The 14323-nt window shown below is 44.9% G+C and overlaps 2 protein-coding genes across 2 annotated transcripts in view; one reads left to right on the top strand and one right to left on the bottom strand.

The window, feature by feature from the left end:
* C1QTNF4 (C1q and TNF related 4) overlaps positions 1-2102 on the top strand; it is a 28122-nt gene extending 26020 nt beyond the window's left edge. The window contains exon 2 of the mRNA XM_059722862.1: positions 570-2102. Within this exon, the coding sequence (XP_059578845.1) occupies positions 572-1690 (1119 nt within the window). The 5' untranslated portion in view covers positions 570-571 and the 3' untranslated portion in view covers positions 1691-2102. The remainder of the gene's footprint in view (positions 1-569) is intronic.
* Positions 2103-7730: 5628 nt separating this feature from the next.
* Positions 7731-12957, bottom strand: FAM180B (family with sequence similarity 180 member B). The gene is made up of 3 exons (XM_006267785.4): positions 12759-12957; positions 10721-10800; positions 7731-9577 (listed from the first exon to the last, which is right to left on the bottom strand). The coding sequence occupies exons 1-3, from the start codon at positions 12844-12846 to the stop codon at positions 9134-9136; spliced, it is 612 nt and encodes a 203-aa protein (XP_006267847.2). The 5' UTR covers positions 12847-12957; the 3' UTR covers positions 7731-9133.
* Positions 12958-14323: the final 1366 nt, after the last annotated feature.

Raw genomic sequence — 14323 nt, 5'->3', positions numbered from 1 at the left:
CTATGTTTCTTCCTTAGTCCCATAAACAAAAGCATTCTAAAGGGAACCCTTTCAGAGTCCCAGGAAGCCCTGAGATTTTTGTGGGCAGCACAGCTCCATGTAGATCAGGGGCGGGCAATTATTTCAGGCAGAGGGTGGCTTACTGAGTTTCAGCAAGCCATCAAGGGCCGCATGATAGGCAGCCCAGGGCAGATTAATATTAATATTCTAAATTTTTTAGGGGCCCCGTGGGCCAGATAGAATGGCTTGGCGGGCCACATTTTTCCCACCTTGATGTAGATGGTCCAGTAAAGGCAGCCAGAGTCTCACAAAAAAAAGGGGTGGGGAGTGGCTAGGGCTTTGAGTACAAGATAAACAGCTCCAGGTCTCACTAGGGCACCTGTGTAAGGTTATGGGATCTGAACTGAGCCATGGCCCCATGACTCAGTGTTTCTGTCTTCATACACACTGAGCAGAGAAGGGACTCAGGAATTTTTAAAGCCTGACATGAACCAAGACAGTTGAGACACCAGTTATCGCCTGGTATGAGTTGAAAATACATCAGCTGAAATGTGCTGCCTTTTTTTCAGATATGATGATGGCCCTGAAAGCTCAGCTCCTGATTGGTGTCCTCTACTATGTAACCTGTTTCCTTGTGTATGGCTTCCCCACTGACCCTGGGACTGAGTTCCGCTCTGCATTCTCTGTGGCTAGAACCAGCAGCATGGAAGGGAGCTCTGAGATGGTCATCACCTTTGACAAGGTCTACGTGAACATCGGTAATGACTTTGACCCCAAGACTGGGATGTTCAGGTGTCGAATACCTGGGGCCTATTACTTCTCCTTCACTGTTGGGAAATACCCCAAGAAAAACTTGTCTGTCATGCTGATGAGAAACAAGAACGAGGTGCAAGTAATCGTGTATGATGAGCATCATCGCAAGGAACGGAAGGTAGCCAGCCAGAGTGCCATGCTGCAATTGGACTATGGTGACACAGTCTGGCTGCGTTTACATGGAGACCCCAAATATGCCCTCTACAGCAATGCAGGCCCCTACACAACTTTCAATGGTTATCTCATTTATCCAGACACCTCTTCCTACTTCCGAAACAGTGTAACCTCTCAGGAGCTGGGAGGAGGTGCAGAGCAACTTCATCGTGCCATTCAGCAACTTCCAGGAGAGCAGAATGAAGCCTCAAAAGTACACATGCTGTCTGATGAACCAACAAGAGAACAAGACCCCCGCTCTGCATTTTCTGTTGCCCGCACACAAAGCCTTTTGGGGACAGATGAGAAACAGACCCAGCATGAGCCAATCACGTTTGACACAGAGTTTGTGAACATTGGGAAGGATTTCAATTCCTCAAGTGGCATCTTCTTGTGCCGTGTGCCTGGTGCATATTATTTCTCTTTCACCATTGGCAAAATGCCTTTTAAGACCATGTCAGTGAAACTGATGAAGAACCACAATGAAGTTCAGGCTATGATCTATGATGACAACCACTCCAAGAGGCGAGAGATGCAAAGCCAGAGCATCATGCTGCCTCTGCACTATGGAGACACCATCTGGCTATATAGCCACCAGCATGATGGCTATGGTGCCTACAGCAACCATGGCAAATACATCACTTTCACAGGCTTCCTGATCTATCCAGAGGTTCAGCCAAAGCTGCTTCCTGGTGCCAGTTCAGCCCAGGGGCCCAAAATCTAAATACAGGCATTCAAGGAGCATAAACGAAACCAAGATACAATGGACTTGGGTGTGGATCCTTGTTGGATGTCATCCTGTACATGACAGTGTTAACCAGCATGTTAATGTGTGTTTCCTTATGCTGCATGCTTGTGCCATGGCTGCAGAGCCATTGCTTTCTGTTGTTCATCCATAGAATTATCTTTACAGAGTGTATGTGTGTGTTCAGTGTTACTGTTCGATTTAAGCATGAGGTAGTTTGGAGACGGGGAGGGCAGTGAAATGAAGTGTTATGAGTCAGGGAGCCACTGCAGAAATACTATAAAGATATCCCTACTCAGAGGGAAAGGATCTGGTAACATTCATTGTATACTGGGGGTGCAGGGACAAATGTAATGGAAATGAACTTAATAAACATACACAAGAAAAGATACAGGATATAGTGAGACAAGGATCTGTTGTTAGATCTGGGATTTGTCAGCGTGTGGCTGCCTAAGGGACTGACTCAGATTGAGAGAGAGGTGCTGTGACTGTGTGATCTGTTTTATGGGTTGGAGTGTCCAGGGCTCGAATTACATTTTGACTTCTGGGGCGATCTGCAAAAAAAAATTGGGCTTCCCATCAAAATGCCCTAATAAAATCAGAGACCCCCAAGTTATGATTTTCAAAACTTACAGGGGACTCTCTTGTCTTATGGGCGGGGCTCAGCCCCCCCACAAGCTCCCCTGTAATTCAAATCCTGGGAGTGTCACTGAGCTAGTGGTGGACAGGTTGTACAAGTGGTGGACTGGTTGTACTCAACCTGGCGAGATGTGAGCAGTGGGGTACCCCAGGGCTCGGTCTTCGGGCCCACACTGTTTAACATCTTCATCAGTGACTTGGACGAGGGGGTGGAAAGCACACTGTCCAAGTTTGCTGATGACACTGAGAAGTGGGGCGAGGTGGACACACTTGAAGGGAGAGAGAGGCTGCAACTAGATTTAGACAGACTACAAAAGTGGGCAGATGAGAATAGGATGGTGTTCAACATAGATAAATGCAGGATGCTGCACCTTGGGAGAAGGAATCCACAGCATAGATACAGGCTGGGGAGTTCCCCTCTTGAAAGCACAGAGGCGGAACGGGATCTTGGAGTCATTATCGACTCCTAGATGAACATGAGCTGCCAATGCCAGACCGCAGCCAGCAAGGCCAGCCATACCTTGTCATGCATCCAAAGATGCATCTCAAGTCGGTCCAGAGAGGTGATACGTCCCCTCTATGTGACTTTGGTCAGGCTGCAGTTGGAGTACTGCATCCAGTACTAGGTGCCGCACTTCAAAAGGGATGTGGCCAGCCTGGAGAGGGTTCAGAGGAGGGCCACCCACTTGGTGAGAGGGCAGCAGTACAGGCCCTACGAGGAGAGACTGAGGGACCTGAACCTGTTCAGCCTCAGCAAGAGGAGGCTGATGGGTGGCCTGGTGGCTGCCTACAAACTTATCAGGGGAGATTAACAACAAGTAGATAGAGCCCTTTTCTCCCCAGCACCACCTGGGGTGACGAGGAACAATGGTAATAAGCTGATGGAAAATAGGTTTAGGTGAGAGATCAGAAGGCAATATCTTACAGTTGGGGTGGCCAAAATCTGGAACCAACTTCCCAGGGAAGTGGTCCTTGCCCCTACTTTGGCCAAATTCAGGAGGAGGTTGGACGATCACCTGTCTGGGATCTTGTGAACCCAGCATTCATTCCTGCCTGTGGCAGGGGGTCAGGCTAGATGATCTGATCAGGTCCCTCCTGACCCTAGCTACTATGAAACTAAGCTGTGTATTTTGCTGTAGATCAGGGGGAGAGAGTGTGTGTGTGTGTGTGTGTGTGTGTGTGTGTGTGTGTGTGTGTGTGTGTGTGTGTGTGTGTGTGTGTGTGGAGAGAGAGAGAAGTGTTGCCAACTCCAACAAGATTTTATTGCAAGTCTCACAATATGTATAGCTTTTCTTAAAGCCCAAGCCACTATCTAAAAACATATCCCTTATTTAATAAGATAACCCAGTAAGTTTCTAGCCTTTGCAGTTACAGAGAAAAGCTTAAAATATGAGAATCAAGCATACCTTAAAGACATAGAAACAAGAAAGCCATTAAGTCTTCCCCCCCCCACCATCAATATAGATTTCATAGATTTTCAGGGTCAGAAGGGACCTCAGCAGATCATTGAGTCCAACCCCCTACCCTGAGCAGGAATGAGTGCTGGGGTAAGATGACCCCAGCCAGGTGTTTGTCCAGTCTCTTCTTAAAGACCCCCAAGGCACCACCTCCCTTGGAAGCCCATTCCAGATTCTGGTAACCCTTGCCTTAAAGAAGTTCTTTCTAATATCTAGTCTAAATCTGCTGTCTGTCAGTTTGTGGCTGTTGTTTCTAGTTACTCCAAGGAGTGCCGTGGTAAACAGAGTATCTCCTGTTCCTTGCTGTCCCTCCCCTCCCCCACCGCCACAAATTTGTAGATGGCCACCAAATCTCCTCAGCCTTCTCTTATGGAGGCTGAAGAGATCTAGGTCCCTCAACCTCTCTTCATAGGACCTATCCTGCAGGCCCCTAATCATATGAGTGACCCTCCTCTGGACCCTCTCATGGTTATCCACATCTCTCTTGAAGTGCAGCACCCAAAACTGGATGCAGTACTCTAGCTGCGGCCTTACCAGTGCTGCATAGAGGGGAAGTATCACCTCCCTAGACCTATTCATGATACACCTATTAATGCACGATAGAGTGCAGTTAGCTCTATTGATCATTTTGTCATATTCCCGACTCATGTTCATCTTTGAATTAACTATGACTCTGAGATCCCTTTCTGCTGCTGTGCTGCTTAGGAAGTCCTCCCCCAATCTGTATGTGTTGGTGATTCCTTTTCCCTAGGCCCAGTACTCTGCACTTATCCTCTTTAAACTGCATGCTATTTTGTTCTGCCTACTTTTCCAGCTTGTCCAGATCCACCTGAATCTACTCCCTGCCCTCCAGTTTATCTGCTTTGCCCCATACTTTAGTGTGCTCTGCAAATTTGGACAGTGTGTTCGCTACGCCCTTGTCCAAATCGCTGATAAAGATGTTGAACAGCATTGGCCAAAGGACCAAGCCCTGTGGGGCTCCACTGCCCACATCCTTCCAGGTCAGTACTGGCCCGTCCACCAACACTCTGAGTGCATCCCACTAGCCAATTTGCCACATACCTGACTGTGTAATCATCTAAGTCACAGTCACTCAGGGTTTTTTTTAATGAGAATGGGATGTGACACCGTATCAAAGGCTTTTTTAAAATCCAAGTATATGACGTCCACCTCGACTCCTGCGTCTAAACAGTTTGTGACCTGGTTGTAAAAAGAAACAAGGTTTGTCAGGCAGGATCTACCTGCTATGAATCCATGCTGGTTGCCCTTCAGCATTACTTTTCCTGCTGGACTCACACAAATGTATTCCTTAATAATTTTTCAAAGGTTTTCCCAAAAATAGAGAGACTAACTGATCTATAGTTACTTGGATTCTCCTTCTTCCCCTTTTTGAAAATAGGGACCACATTGGCTCTTTTCCAGTCCCCTGGGACCTACCCTGAGCACCATGAGTGCTGAAACGGTTGTCAGTGGTTCTGCTATGACACCAGCCAGTTCCTTCAGCACCCCTTCCAAGTGCCCCTTCACTAGGTTGACACTAACCGTTGGTGCTCTGGTGTCCCTCCTTTGCCTGTCTGTAGTTCAGTTTGGTGATATGTCTTTATCCTCGTTCAGGAATACTGATGCAAAAACTCATTGAAGAGCTCAGCTTTGTCCCTCCTATCTGTGACTAATTGCCCTAGCCTGTCCTGTAGAGGTCCTATGTTACCCTGTGCCCTCTTTTTGCTCCCTACATACCTGAAAAAGGACTTTGTTGCTATCCTGAGTTCCACTGCTGCTTTGGCTTTTCTTACTAGCTCCTTGCAAGTGTGAGGCAGATAGGTATATTCCTCCTTGGTGGCTACCCCCTGCTTCCACAGTCTGTATGCCTCTTTTTTCATCCTTAGGCTATCCTGGATTTCCCTGCTCAGCTAAGAGGGTTTCCTGGCCCTCTTGCCACCCTTTATATGCAATGGGATTGTCTCCTTTTGTGCCTGAAGGATCATTCCTTTGAGGAATGACCACCCTTCCTGGACTCCCATCTCATCAAGTCTCTTGTCCTTCAGCGCCTCACTTACTAACCTCCTGAACTCATTGAAATTAGCCTTTTTGAAGTCCAGCACTTCTGCCCTACTTGTTATCTTTCCTACCTTTTGATGGATAGTGAATTCCAGCAACTGGTGGTCACTATCTCCTAGATTACCCTGTATCCACAGGTCTCCCACCAGGTCGTCCCCTGTAGCAAACACTAAATCCAGTAAGGCATTTCCCCTAGTGGGAGCATGTATTTCCTGCGTTAGGTGAAGGTCCTGTATGCAGATTAGGAACCTACATGAATAGTCAGATCTAGCTGACTGCACCTCCCAGCAGATGTCAAGGTAGTTAAAGTCACCCATGACAACCATATCCCTTGAGTGTACTGCCTCTGAGAGCTGTCTTGAGATGTATGATTATTTTTTAAAAATCTGCTAGTCTTTTTGGGATCAGAGTCATGATTTTTGAACAATATTCTCTAGATGTCTGGCTGTTTGATAGTGATAATGATTGCATTAAACTCTCTTGCCAAGATAGGCACCTTAAACATAACGGTATGCTTAGAGTACATAACACAATCATGTGTTTCCTTATTGTTTCATCTAACCCTAACTTAGAGGGACCCCGCATACTTCTAAAGTGCAAAGTGATTTCCAAGTCCATGTTCCCATCCTCTGTGCTTTCCTATCACAAGGTATCCCAGTGAACCCTGGTGGCAATAAGATCACTAAGGGCTGTGGACAATGATAGCATAGTAATCAAAGTTGAATGGTTGGAACCCAACTCAATTAGAACAGTGGAAGCTGGGGGGACTTCTTAGAGCTATGGGATAAATGTATCAGGCTGTCTCATTCAAATCTGGTTTAACTCCCAAATTAAATAATGGTTTAGGTCTTAATCTAAACTTGGGTGGAACTTGATAATGGCACTTCGGCTTATTTCAACCTTTGTTCACTTTTAGCTAACTACCCTGAAAGCCCTAACCCTACGTAGTATATCTATCCTATGAAAAATCTCATGCCCTCCAAGGATACTTTATTCTCAAGACACTTCACCCACTCATAAAACCTCATCCTAATCTTTTTTTAATTTCTAGTTCTCTTCCTCAAACTATATATATTTGGATGACCCATGTGCAAACTCTATACCTACAACTGAGTGACTACAGCTGTGCAGAAAAGGATCTGGGGATTACAGTGGACACTAAGCTGAGTATGAGCCAACAGTGTGCCCTTGTTGTGAAGAAGGCTAACGGCATACTAGGCTGCATTAGTAGGAATGTTACCAGCATATCAAGGGAAGCAATTATTCCCCTCTATTCAGTACTGGTGAGGCCACATCTGGAGTACTGTGTTCAGTTTGGGCCCCCCACTACAGAAAGGATGTGCACATATTGGAGAGAGTCCAACAGAGGGGAATGAAAATGGTTCAGGGCTGGGGCACATGACCTATGACGAGAGGCTGAGGGAACTGGGCGTATTTAGTCTGGAGAAGAGAAGACTGAGAGGGGATTTAATAACAGTCCTCAACTACCCGAAGGGTGGTTACAAAGATAATGTAGCTAGACTGTTCTCAGTGGTGAGAGATAACAGAACAAGGAGCAACGGTCTCAAGTTGCAGCAAGGAATGTTTAGATTAAATATTAGGAAAAACTTTCTCATGAGGAGGATAGTAAAACACTGGAAAAGGTTACCTAAAGAGGTTGTGGAATCTCCATCCTTACAGATTTTTAAGACCAGGCTAGACAAAGCTTTGGCTGGGATGATCTAGATGGGGATGGTCCTGGTTTGGGCAGGGGGTTTGACTAGACCTCCTGAGGTCCCTTCCATTCCTAATTTTCTATGATTCTATGACTCTGTGACTGTTCAGGTAAATGGTATAGGCTGTGGATAGAGAGCATACCAAAATGATTATTGTTTGGGATAGCATTTATATTTTATTCCATCTATCTGGGAATTGGAATGTATGTACAAACCTAGTCACAATTTCTGCATTCTTTGCAAGATCTATGCTTTAAAAATGTGCAAACCCCACACTCTCTGATACCCTTGACCTCTAAAATCATTCTCTGTGGCTCAAAGACTACATCTTGCCTCTGGGCTTCCCATACATGTCTCACAGCTTCTCATCTCTCTCTCTCAGGATAGTGGGATTGAGAAAAATAAACTAGGTCAAAAGTTAGTAGTTCCTGCTTTGAATGTCACAATTTTCTGCATGTGTTATTGAATGTAGCTCCATCTTTAATCTTGTAAAGTTGAAAATATAGTGAGCCCTAAGGAATTTATTTCCCTCACTCTAATGAGGAGTTGGAGAGGTTCATGGTTGGTGTAGCTAGCAGGAAGCCCATCAGAAACTAGGAAATCAATGTCAATTAAAATAATTTCTGCTAATTGAGATTAGGTTATTAGTTCCATGTTGCAGTGAGCATGACAGGAAGCTTAACTGTATCCTTAATTATAAGAATTATGATGGAACATATATTATATTTATTTGATCTGTAAAGTGCCATGGATGTAAAAGGCACTGCATAAAAGAAGTAAAATCTGCTGAAGAAAAAAATTGTTTCTTGTTCTCAGGAGTTTAAGATGTGATGCCTGTAGGTATCATCCTAAACAAATGCAAAATATAGAATGATTTATATATGTATTATACCAGAGACATCATGAAATAAGTATATATTCAGGAGTTTTTGAAGAAGGAGTTGGATGTTCATCTGTCATCCCATGACAGGCATTTTATATGGGATGATAGATAATATTGGATCAGAAATTATTTGACTCATCACTGGAGTTTAGCCCCAGTGAAACACAGCAGCTGTATGAACAACATAGCTAAGGCACACAGTGGGCTATTACAGGAAGGGAAAATATTGTAGCCAATTGAAACTACAGGAAAAATTCAGAGGCAGAATGGAATTATCCAACATGGAATTCAGCCAGCACACCTGAACTAACACCCTGGAAAAGGTGCCAGGGCATCTCTCATGACTATCAGTGATCAAGGCATATAACATTGGAAAGATATCACCACCTGCAGTAGTAGTATCTAATACCAAAGCTCAGATGGCTAAATTCACCTCAGAGGAGTGTTCTTTATGGAATTCCTAGGGAGAGATCCATCACCTTATTTCATATTTAAAGATGGAAAAATAGCTGATTGATAAGCTGCTAGGAATTTTTCAGTATGATACAGAAAGCAAAACAGGAAGAATGGTAGGTAGCACTTTGACACACTGTTCTGGATGATATTGGATGACAGGCAGCACTCCAAATAATCCAAACACAAAACTTGACTTTCCTTTGTATCATTTTCCTTACTCAAGGTTTCTCTTGGTCATGGCAAGGTGAGAATGATAGGACTTTTTCAGTGAGGTTAAATAGAAGGGTTTATCTTTCCAGGGCCAGGAAGCCAGGAGAGTAGAATCTGCAGGGCAAAACCCCTTGCAGAGATCATGGAAGATTTCATCAATCAGCTGAGAAAAGAAAGTGATCCAAAGATTCTTGTCTAGGCCCTGAATGGAGCGAATCTGATAGGCACAATAAACGCTTGTGAAGAGGAGCTGGTCAAACTCTGCTAAAGTCAGAGGGGCCTCAGCCAGTGAAAAATGTCTCAGTTGCTGTTCAATCCTTGCTGGTGTCTTGGGAACTTGATGCTGGAAAATCTGGATCAGTCGCTTTGCTGGGCGCAGAGAAGCCAGCTCCTCATCCTGGAGCCAGATTGTCTCATTGGCTTCAATCTCCAGCCCTGCCCAGAGCAACTAGAAGAGAATGGCATCATGAAAACAGGAAGTCCAGGACAAACAACAGGCCCTTAGCAGAAGGTCTGCTACAAGGATTATGAGGTGACCCCTGATACTAGCAACGCTAGGCTTGCACAGAGTGGGTGGGACTCAGAGCTTCCCGAGCAATAGAATTTGCAAACATAATTGTTAAAAGTAAAGCCAGGTACGTTGGAACAAACCAGTGGTTTTTTGGTTCTCACTCCTGCCTGTCTGCCTCCTCCTGCATTTTCCCTGTCCCCCCATGACTCCTACCAACTTCCTCCCACTCAGACCCTCCTCCCATAATTCTCCTCCCTGCCAAGGTGCTCAACCCCACCCCCATTCCCTTTTAGCCCAGTGCATTCTCATCATGGCTCCTACACAATCCTGCATCCCTCCCCAACTCCCCCTGCTCATCAACGCAGCCTCTCTACTGTCAGTAACCAAGGGCAGTTTAACTTAAACCTCATGCAGAGGAGTGGAAGCCAAGGTCATGGGCCAGGAGTGGTAACACTACTACTACTAGGATTGGGAGCAGCTTGAAAACAACCTCTAAAATCCTGGGGGCAGCACAATACCTGGTGAGTCCATGGCCCCTCTGGCCTCCTTGGTTAGTGTCTCTTCTTCTGTCTCCCACTGGGCCTCTTCTGCCCTCCCTCCCCAAGTTGCCCCCAGAAGCTCCTATCTCCATTCCTTTGGTGCATCCCTCTTCCCTGTGCCCCAAAGCATCCCTCTCATATCCCATGCACTTCTGCACGGCTCAGATTTATTCTGCTTACCCCATAAACAGAGTGAAAGTATCTTTCATTGAAGCAAAAGTTAACCACTTAATGAGGTGAGAGAAGTGGAAGACTTGTCCCCAACAGGCAGGTTATCCAACTCTGAAGGTTTTTGCATCTTCCTCAGAGATGGGATCTTCCTTAGGCTAGTTTATCCTCACGGGTCTGATTGAGTATGGCAATGACTGTGCTGAGACAGCACTAGGGCATTTTGCCAAGATTCCTCAATATGAAAGCATTGAGAACGAGATAAATATTTGGGATTTTTTTTTTGGTTGGCAGGTTTCCTCCACCCCCCATGTGCACACAGACAGTTGCACTTTCTTATTCTTTCCCACCGGTCCCTGAATACGCAAACGACCTCTAGCATGATGTGTGCATCCTCCAGCTTGTTATGAAACTTGTTCACGTCAGCTTGGTCCTTACTGTGAAGTTGTTCATCTGGAAAATATTAAACAGCCACAGAGTTTGAGAGAGCAACATTTTGGCCCACCTTCCATCTTCTCTCTTATGTCTATCTTTGATATTTCTGAGGTGTTTATACCCGAGCACCAAATACAGGAACAGAGATTCTAACCACTGGATTTTGGAGAGCAGAACAGGATTTATCCAAGAGGTAAAACAGGCTCAAGGAAGTGAACGAAGAGTTTCAGAATGGTGATCCTGTGATTTCCAGAGGGTCTGATTCTGTAGCTGGGCTCTCTGGGAGAAAAAGCATCTGCTTCGATATACCTGTGGGGAAACCCTTCATGTGGAGAATTATAGCAGTCCCATTTTGACTGGGTAGGATCCTAAACCCACTAATTTTGCAGTGGCTTTTCTATTGCCCCCTAGTGTCAGACATTGATATTGTTCAATTAAGTCATTCACTATTGGAGCACCAGATAATTCCTGAGTGGATGTTACTGCTGGAAGTGGCTAAGGATGCCCGTGTGAGAGTTTCTAGCTACTGAAAAATAGCATCAAGCCAGGATTCTTAGATGTGTTCTTTCTCTTTTGACCTGTGTGCTAATACATCCAAGCTGCTTTTTTTTCAAACTAACTCCTTCAGGCCACAGAGGAATAAGTAGAAGCAGGTTGCAATGGGCAGACCAGTGCTGGAGAACAACCAGCATGAAACACAGACTCTCTGTGTGGAAGGAGGCAATGCTGACAGTAGGGAAGAGATGGGTAGGGAATGGGAGACTCCCTTGTCTTTTTATGGGATGAAGAAACATGTCCTGGTCTCCTTGTCAGGGAACTAGGAGGCAAAAGTTATGCTGTGTAAACTAGGAGTAGGTATTCAGTATATCTGTCTTTGGTACCTCAGAAGTTAAAATTATTGGGTGAAGTAATAGACAGAAACTTAATTGAATTCATTGTTTGTGTAGTTGCTGCTACCAAAAACAGCTTCCAACTTTCCATTCTGGAGTAAAGCTCCCCAAGAGACTGCTGAGAGCCGTTTGAAGAAATAAGTGCTCTCCCCTCATTTCTCAACACAGCTGCAGGCTGCCTGATCAAAGCCAGATGTGGTTTTGGAATGTGAGCTGGGATTCTAGCTGCTGTTTCCCTTCTCCATGCACCGTCTACTGGGACTTATAGCTCAGGTACACATACCACATTCTCTGAAAGCTGCTTGCTGGCCTTCCCCCTCCCTCAGTCCCCCTGCCAGCTCCCACCCCATACCCACCTGATTCTCATGTCACCTTCTGCCTGTAGTTAAGATCAAAGTTATCAGTATTAGGAGATATGCAGGAGCAAGAGTTCAGTGAACCCACTGAATAACCACCAAACTGTTCTAATGTTTTGAAAACCTGTTGCAGTGTAGCAGGTAGAAAAAAAACGTTAAGTCAAGCACAATAAAATGTAATGAGAAATGTAGGAAAATAATCTGCTCAATGTCCTTCTGGAATAGCAGCTTTTTCACAAGGGATCCGCAAGGAGCAACCTTATTATCACAGCACCTGGAAATTCCCTAGACAGTACTGAAAAAACAGTGATCTTCAACAGCAACCCAAGACCTTTCCTGTACCACCAAGTCACGGCAGGCCAGTTGGTTTCATGCAAGCAGGCAATTGGGTCTCTCACATTGGGGTCAGTCAGGTATTTCATCAGAGAGAATTCAATAGGTGACCAGCTGTAAAGTGTTAACTAATACTGTAAGGGGAGCAAAGGCATTGGGGTGGAGACAAATAAGCAGCATTTGTCATGAATAAGGCATCCTTAAGCCAGTTGGAAACAAACTCTGCCATCAGATGTCCCTCACTTTAAACACAGCTTACTCTAGAGCAAAGTTAATTTTCTGTCAACTGGAGACAAGTGTTTTTGTTAGTACAACAAACCCCTCCTGGCTTCTGTGGAGCATCAGGTGAAACCCAGCATCAATTAAACTGCTCAACATTTGCAGATGCACTTCCTACCTGTCAGCCTCTGGGTTCCAGCAGGCATGTAGAAGACCAAAGCTGTCCACAGCCAGACTTTGAGCTGCACCTGAATCATGAGGGCCATGCAGGTCAGGGTCCCCACCTCTTCAGTAGTTAAACGACTTGGGGGAAGTAAAAGCTGTTTGCTGTGGCGTTTCTACTTGCTTCCTCTGATCCCAGCAGTCTCTGCTGGAACAGATTCCCTTTCTCTCTAATTCCAGTCCTGGGATGGGCTGACTGTTGATTTGCTGTTCCCAAAGAGTATTTTTTGTCACATTCTAAACATTGAAAGTCTGTTGCTAGATTTTTGGCAGAATTTTTAAGCCTTTTTTCCCCCAAATTCTGATTTTACCACCAAAATAACTTTATAGGGAGTTCCTAATTGCACAGGATTTTCACAGTTAACTTATGTAACAAATGTAAATTTAATTTAATGCTCCTGAAAAGTGGGTGGAAGCTCCACCCCCCTGCCCTTTCTACCCCACTCGTCCGAGCATTTCTCTTCAGCTTCTTGGCTTCCTTTGAAACTTTCCTTTTTAATGTTCTCAAATTTCCAAACTCAGTAAAAAAGAAAAATTTGGAAATGTCACAGAAAGATGGGGCAGGCAGCAGGCTCCATAGGATGATAAGAACAGCCAAGGTATACAGGTGGAAAAAGGAAATATCACTCATTCAGTTCTAGAAAACCTCCTGGAGGGAGACCTCAGTATAATGGCCTGATAAATGATAAAAACCCAAGCCAATCAATTTTTGGCAGCTCACTGCCCTGGTGTGTGCTCTCTACATTACAATGAGCAAACCGGTATACAGTTGTACATATTAACCCTATCCAACTCCGTCCCCTGCTCTAACCTTCTCTCTCCACCTCCATGCACCTGTTAGTTCAGACTCCCCACCTAAACTGTTTAAGACAGGAACTCTCTTTGGTCTACATTTCTACAATGAAGTGGAATGAAATCTTGGACTACAACCAAGCCTCCAAAGCACTGTGGTAATTCAAATATAAATTATTAATAATAATACAGTCCCTTCCAGGCTGAGTCCTGAGAATAGAAACTCTCCGGCAGGTTTGAAAACAAGAGTTAGAACTGAAGAACACTCCTTCCCCAACAAGTACGGAGAATGCCACTCTACTGTAGGTGCTGTCACCAGGACTCAGGTACAGCATTGTAAACTGGCTCGCCAATGGTGTTGCAAGTGGTTGTACTTGGCTCTCTGCATATAGTGCAGGGCTATATGGAGCTGCAAGTCCCTAAGACTGACACCAGGAAGGAATATGGTCCCATTAATTTCAGAGGTGGACACCATATAATAGAAGAATTGGTGATCCACAAACAATCCAGTGACTTAGCAATCAGAAGGCACAGAATCTCTCTTGAGGAATCTATTCCTGCCTACATTTTGGCTATAAAAGAAGACTGTTTTTCTACAACAGACCTGGCTTTAAAGTCAGGCTCCCTTTCCTTTTTTGCTTCAGCTCCAGTATCTTTTTGTTACAGCCTTTCATCTAGCACAGGAAAGCTCTGTGCCCATGCTTTTGGACACATGAACAATATTGTAAG

This window comes from Alligator mississippiensis, chromosome 2, assembly GCF_030867095.1.
Source record: "Alligator mississippiensis isolate rAllMis1 chromosome 2, rAllMis1, whole genome shotgun sequence".
NCBI classification, from domain to species: domain Eukaryota; kingdom Metazoa; phylum Chordata; order Crocodylia; family Alligatoridae; genus Alligator; species Alligator mississippiensis.
The sequence above is the reverse complement of the archived record's forward strand: the minus strand, read 5'-3'. Positions and strand labels throughout refer to the sequence as shown.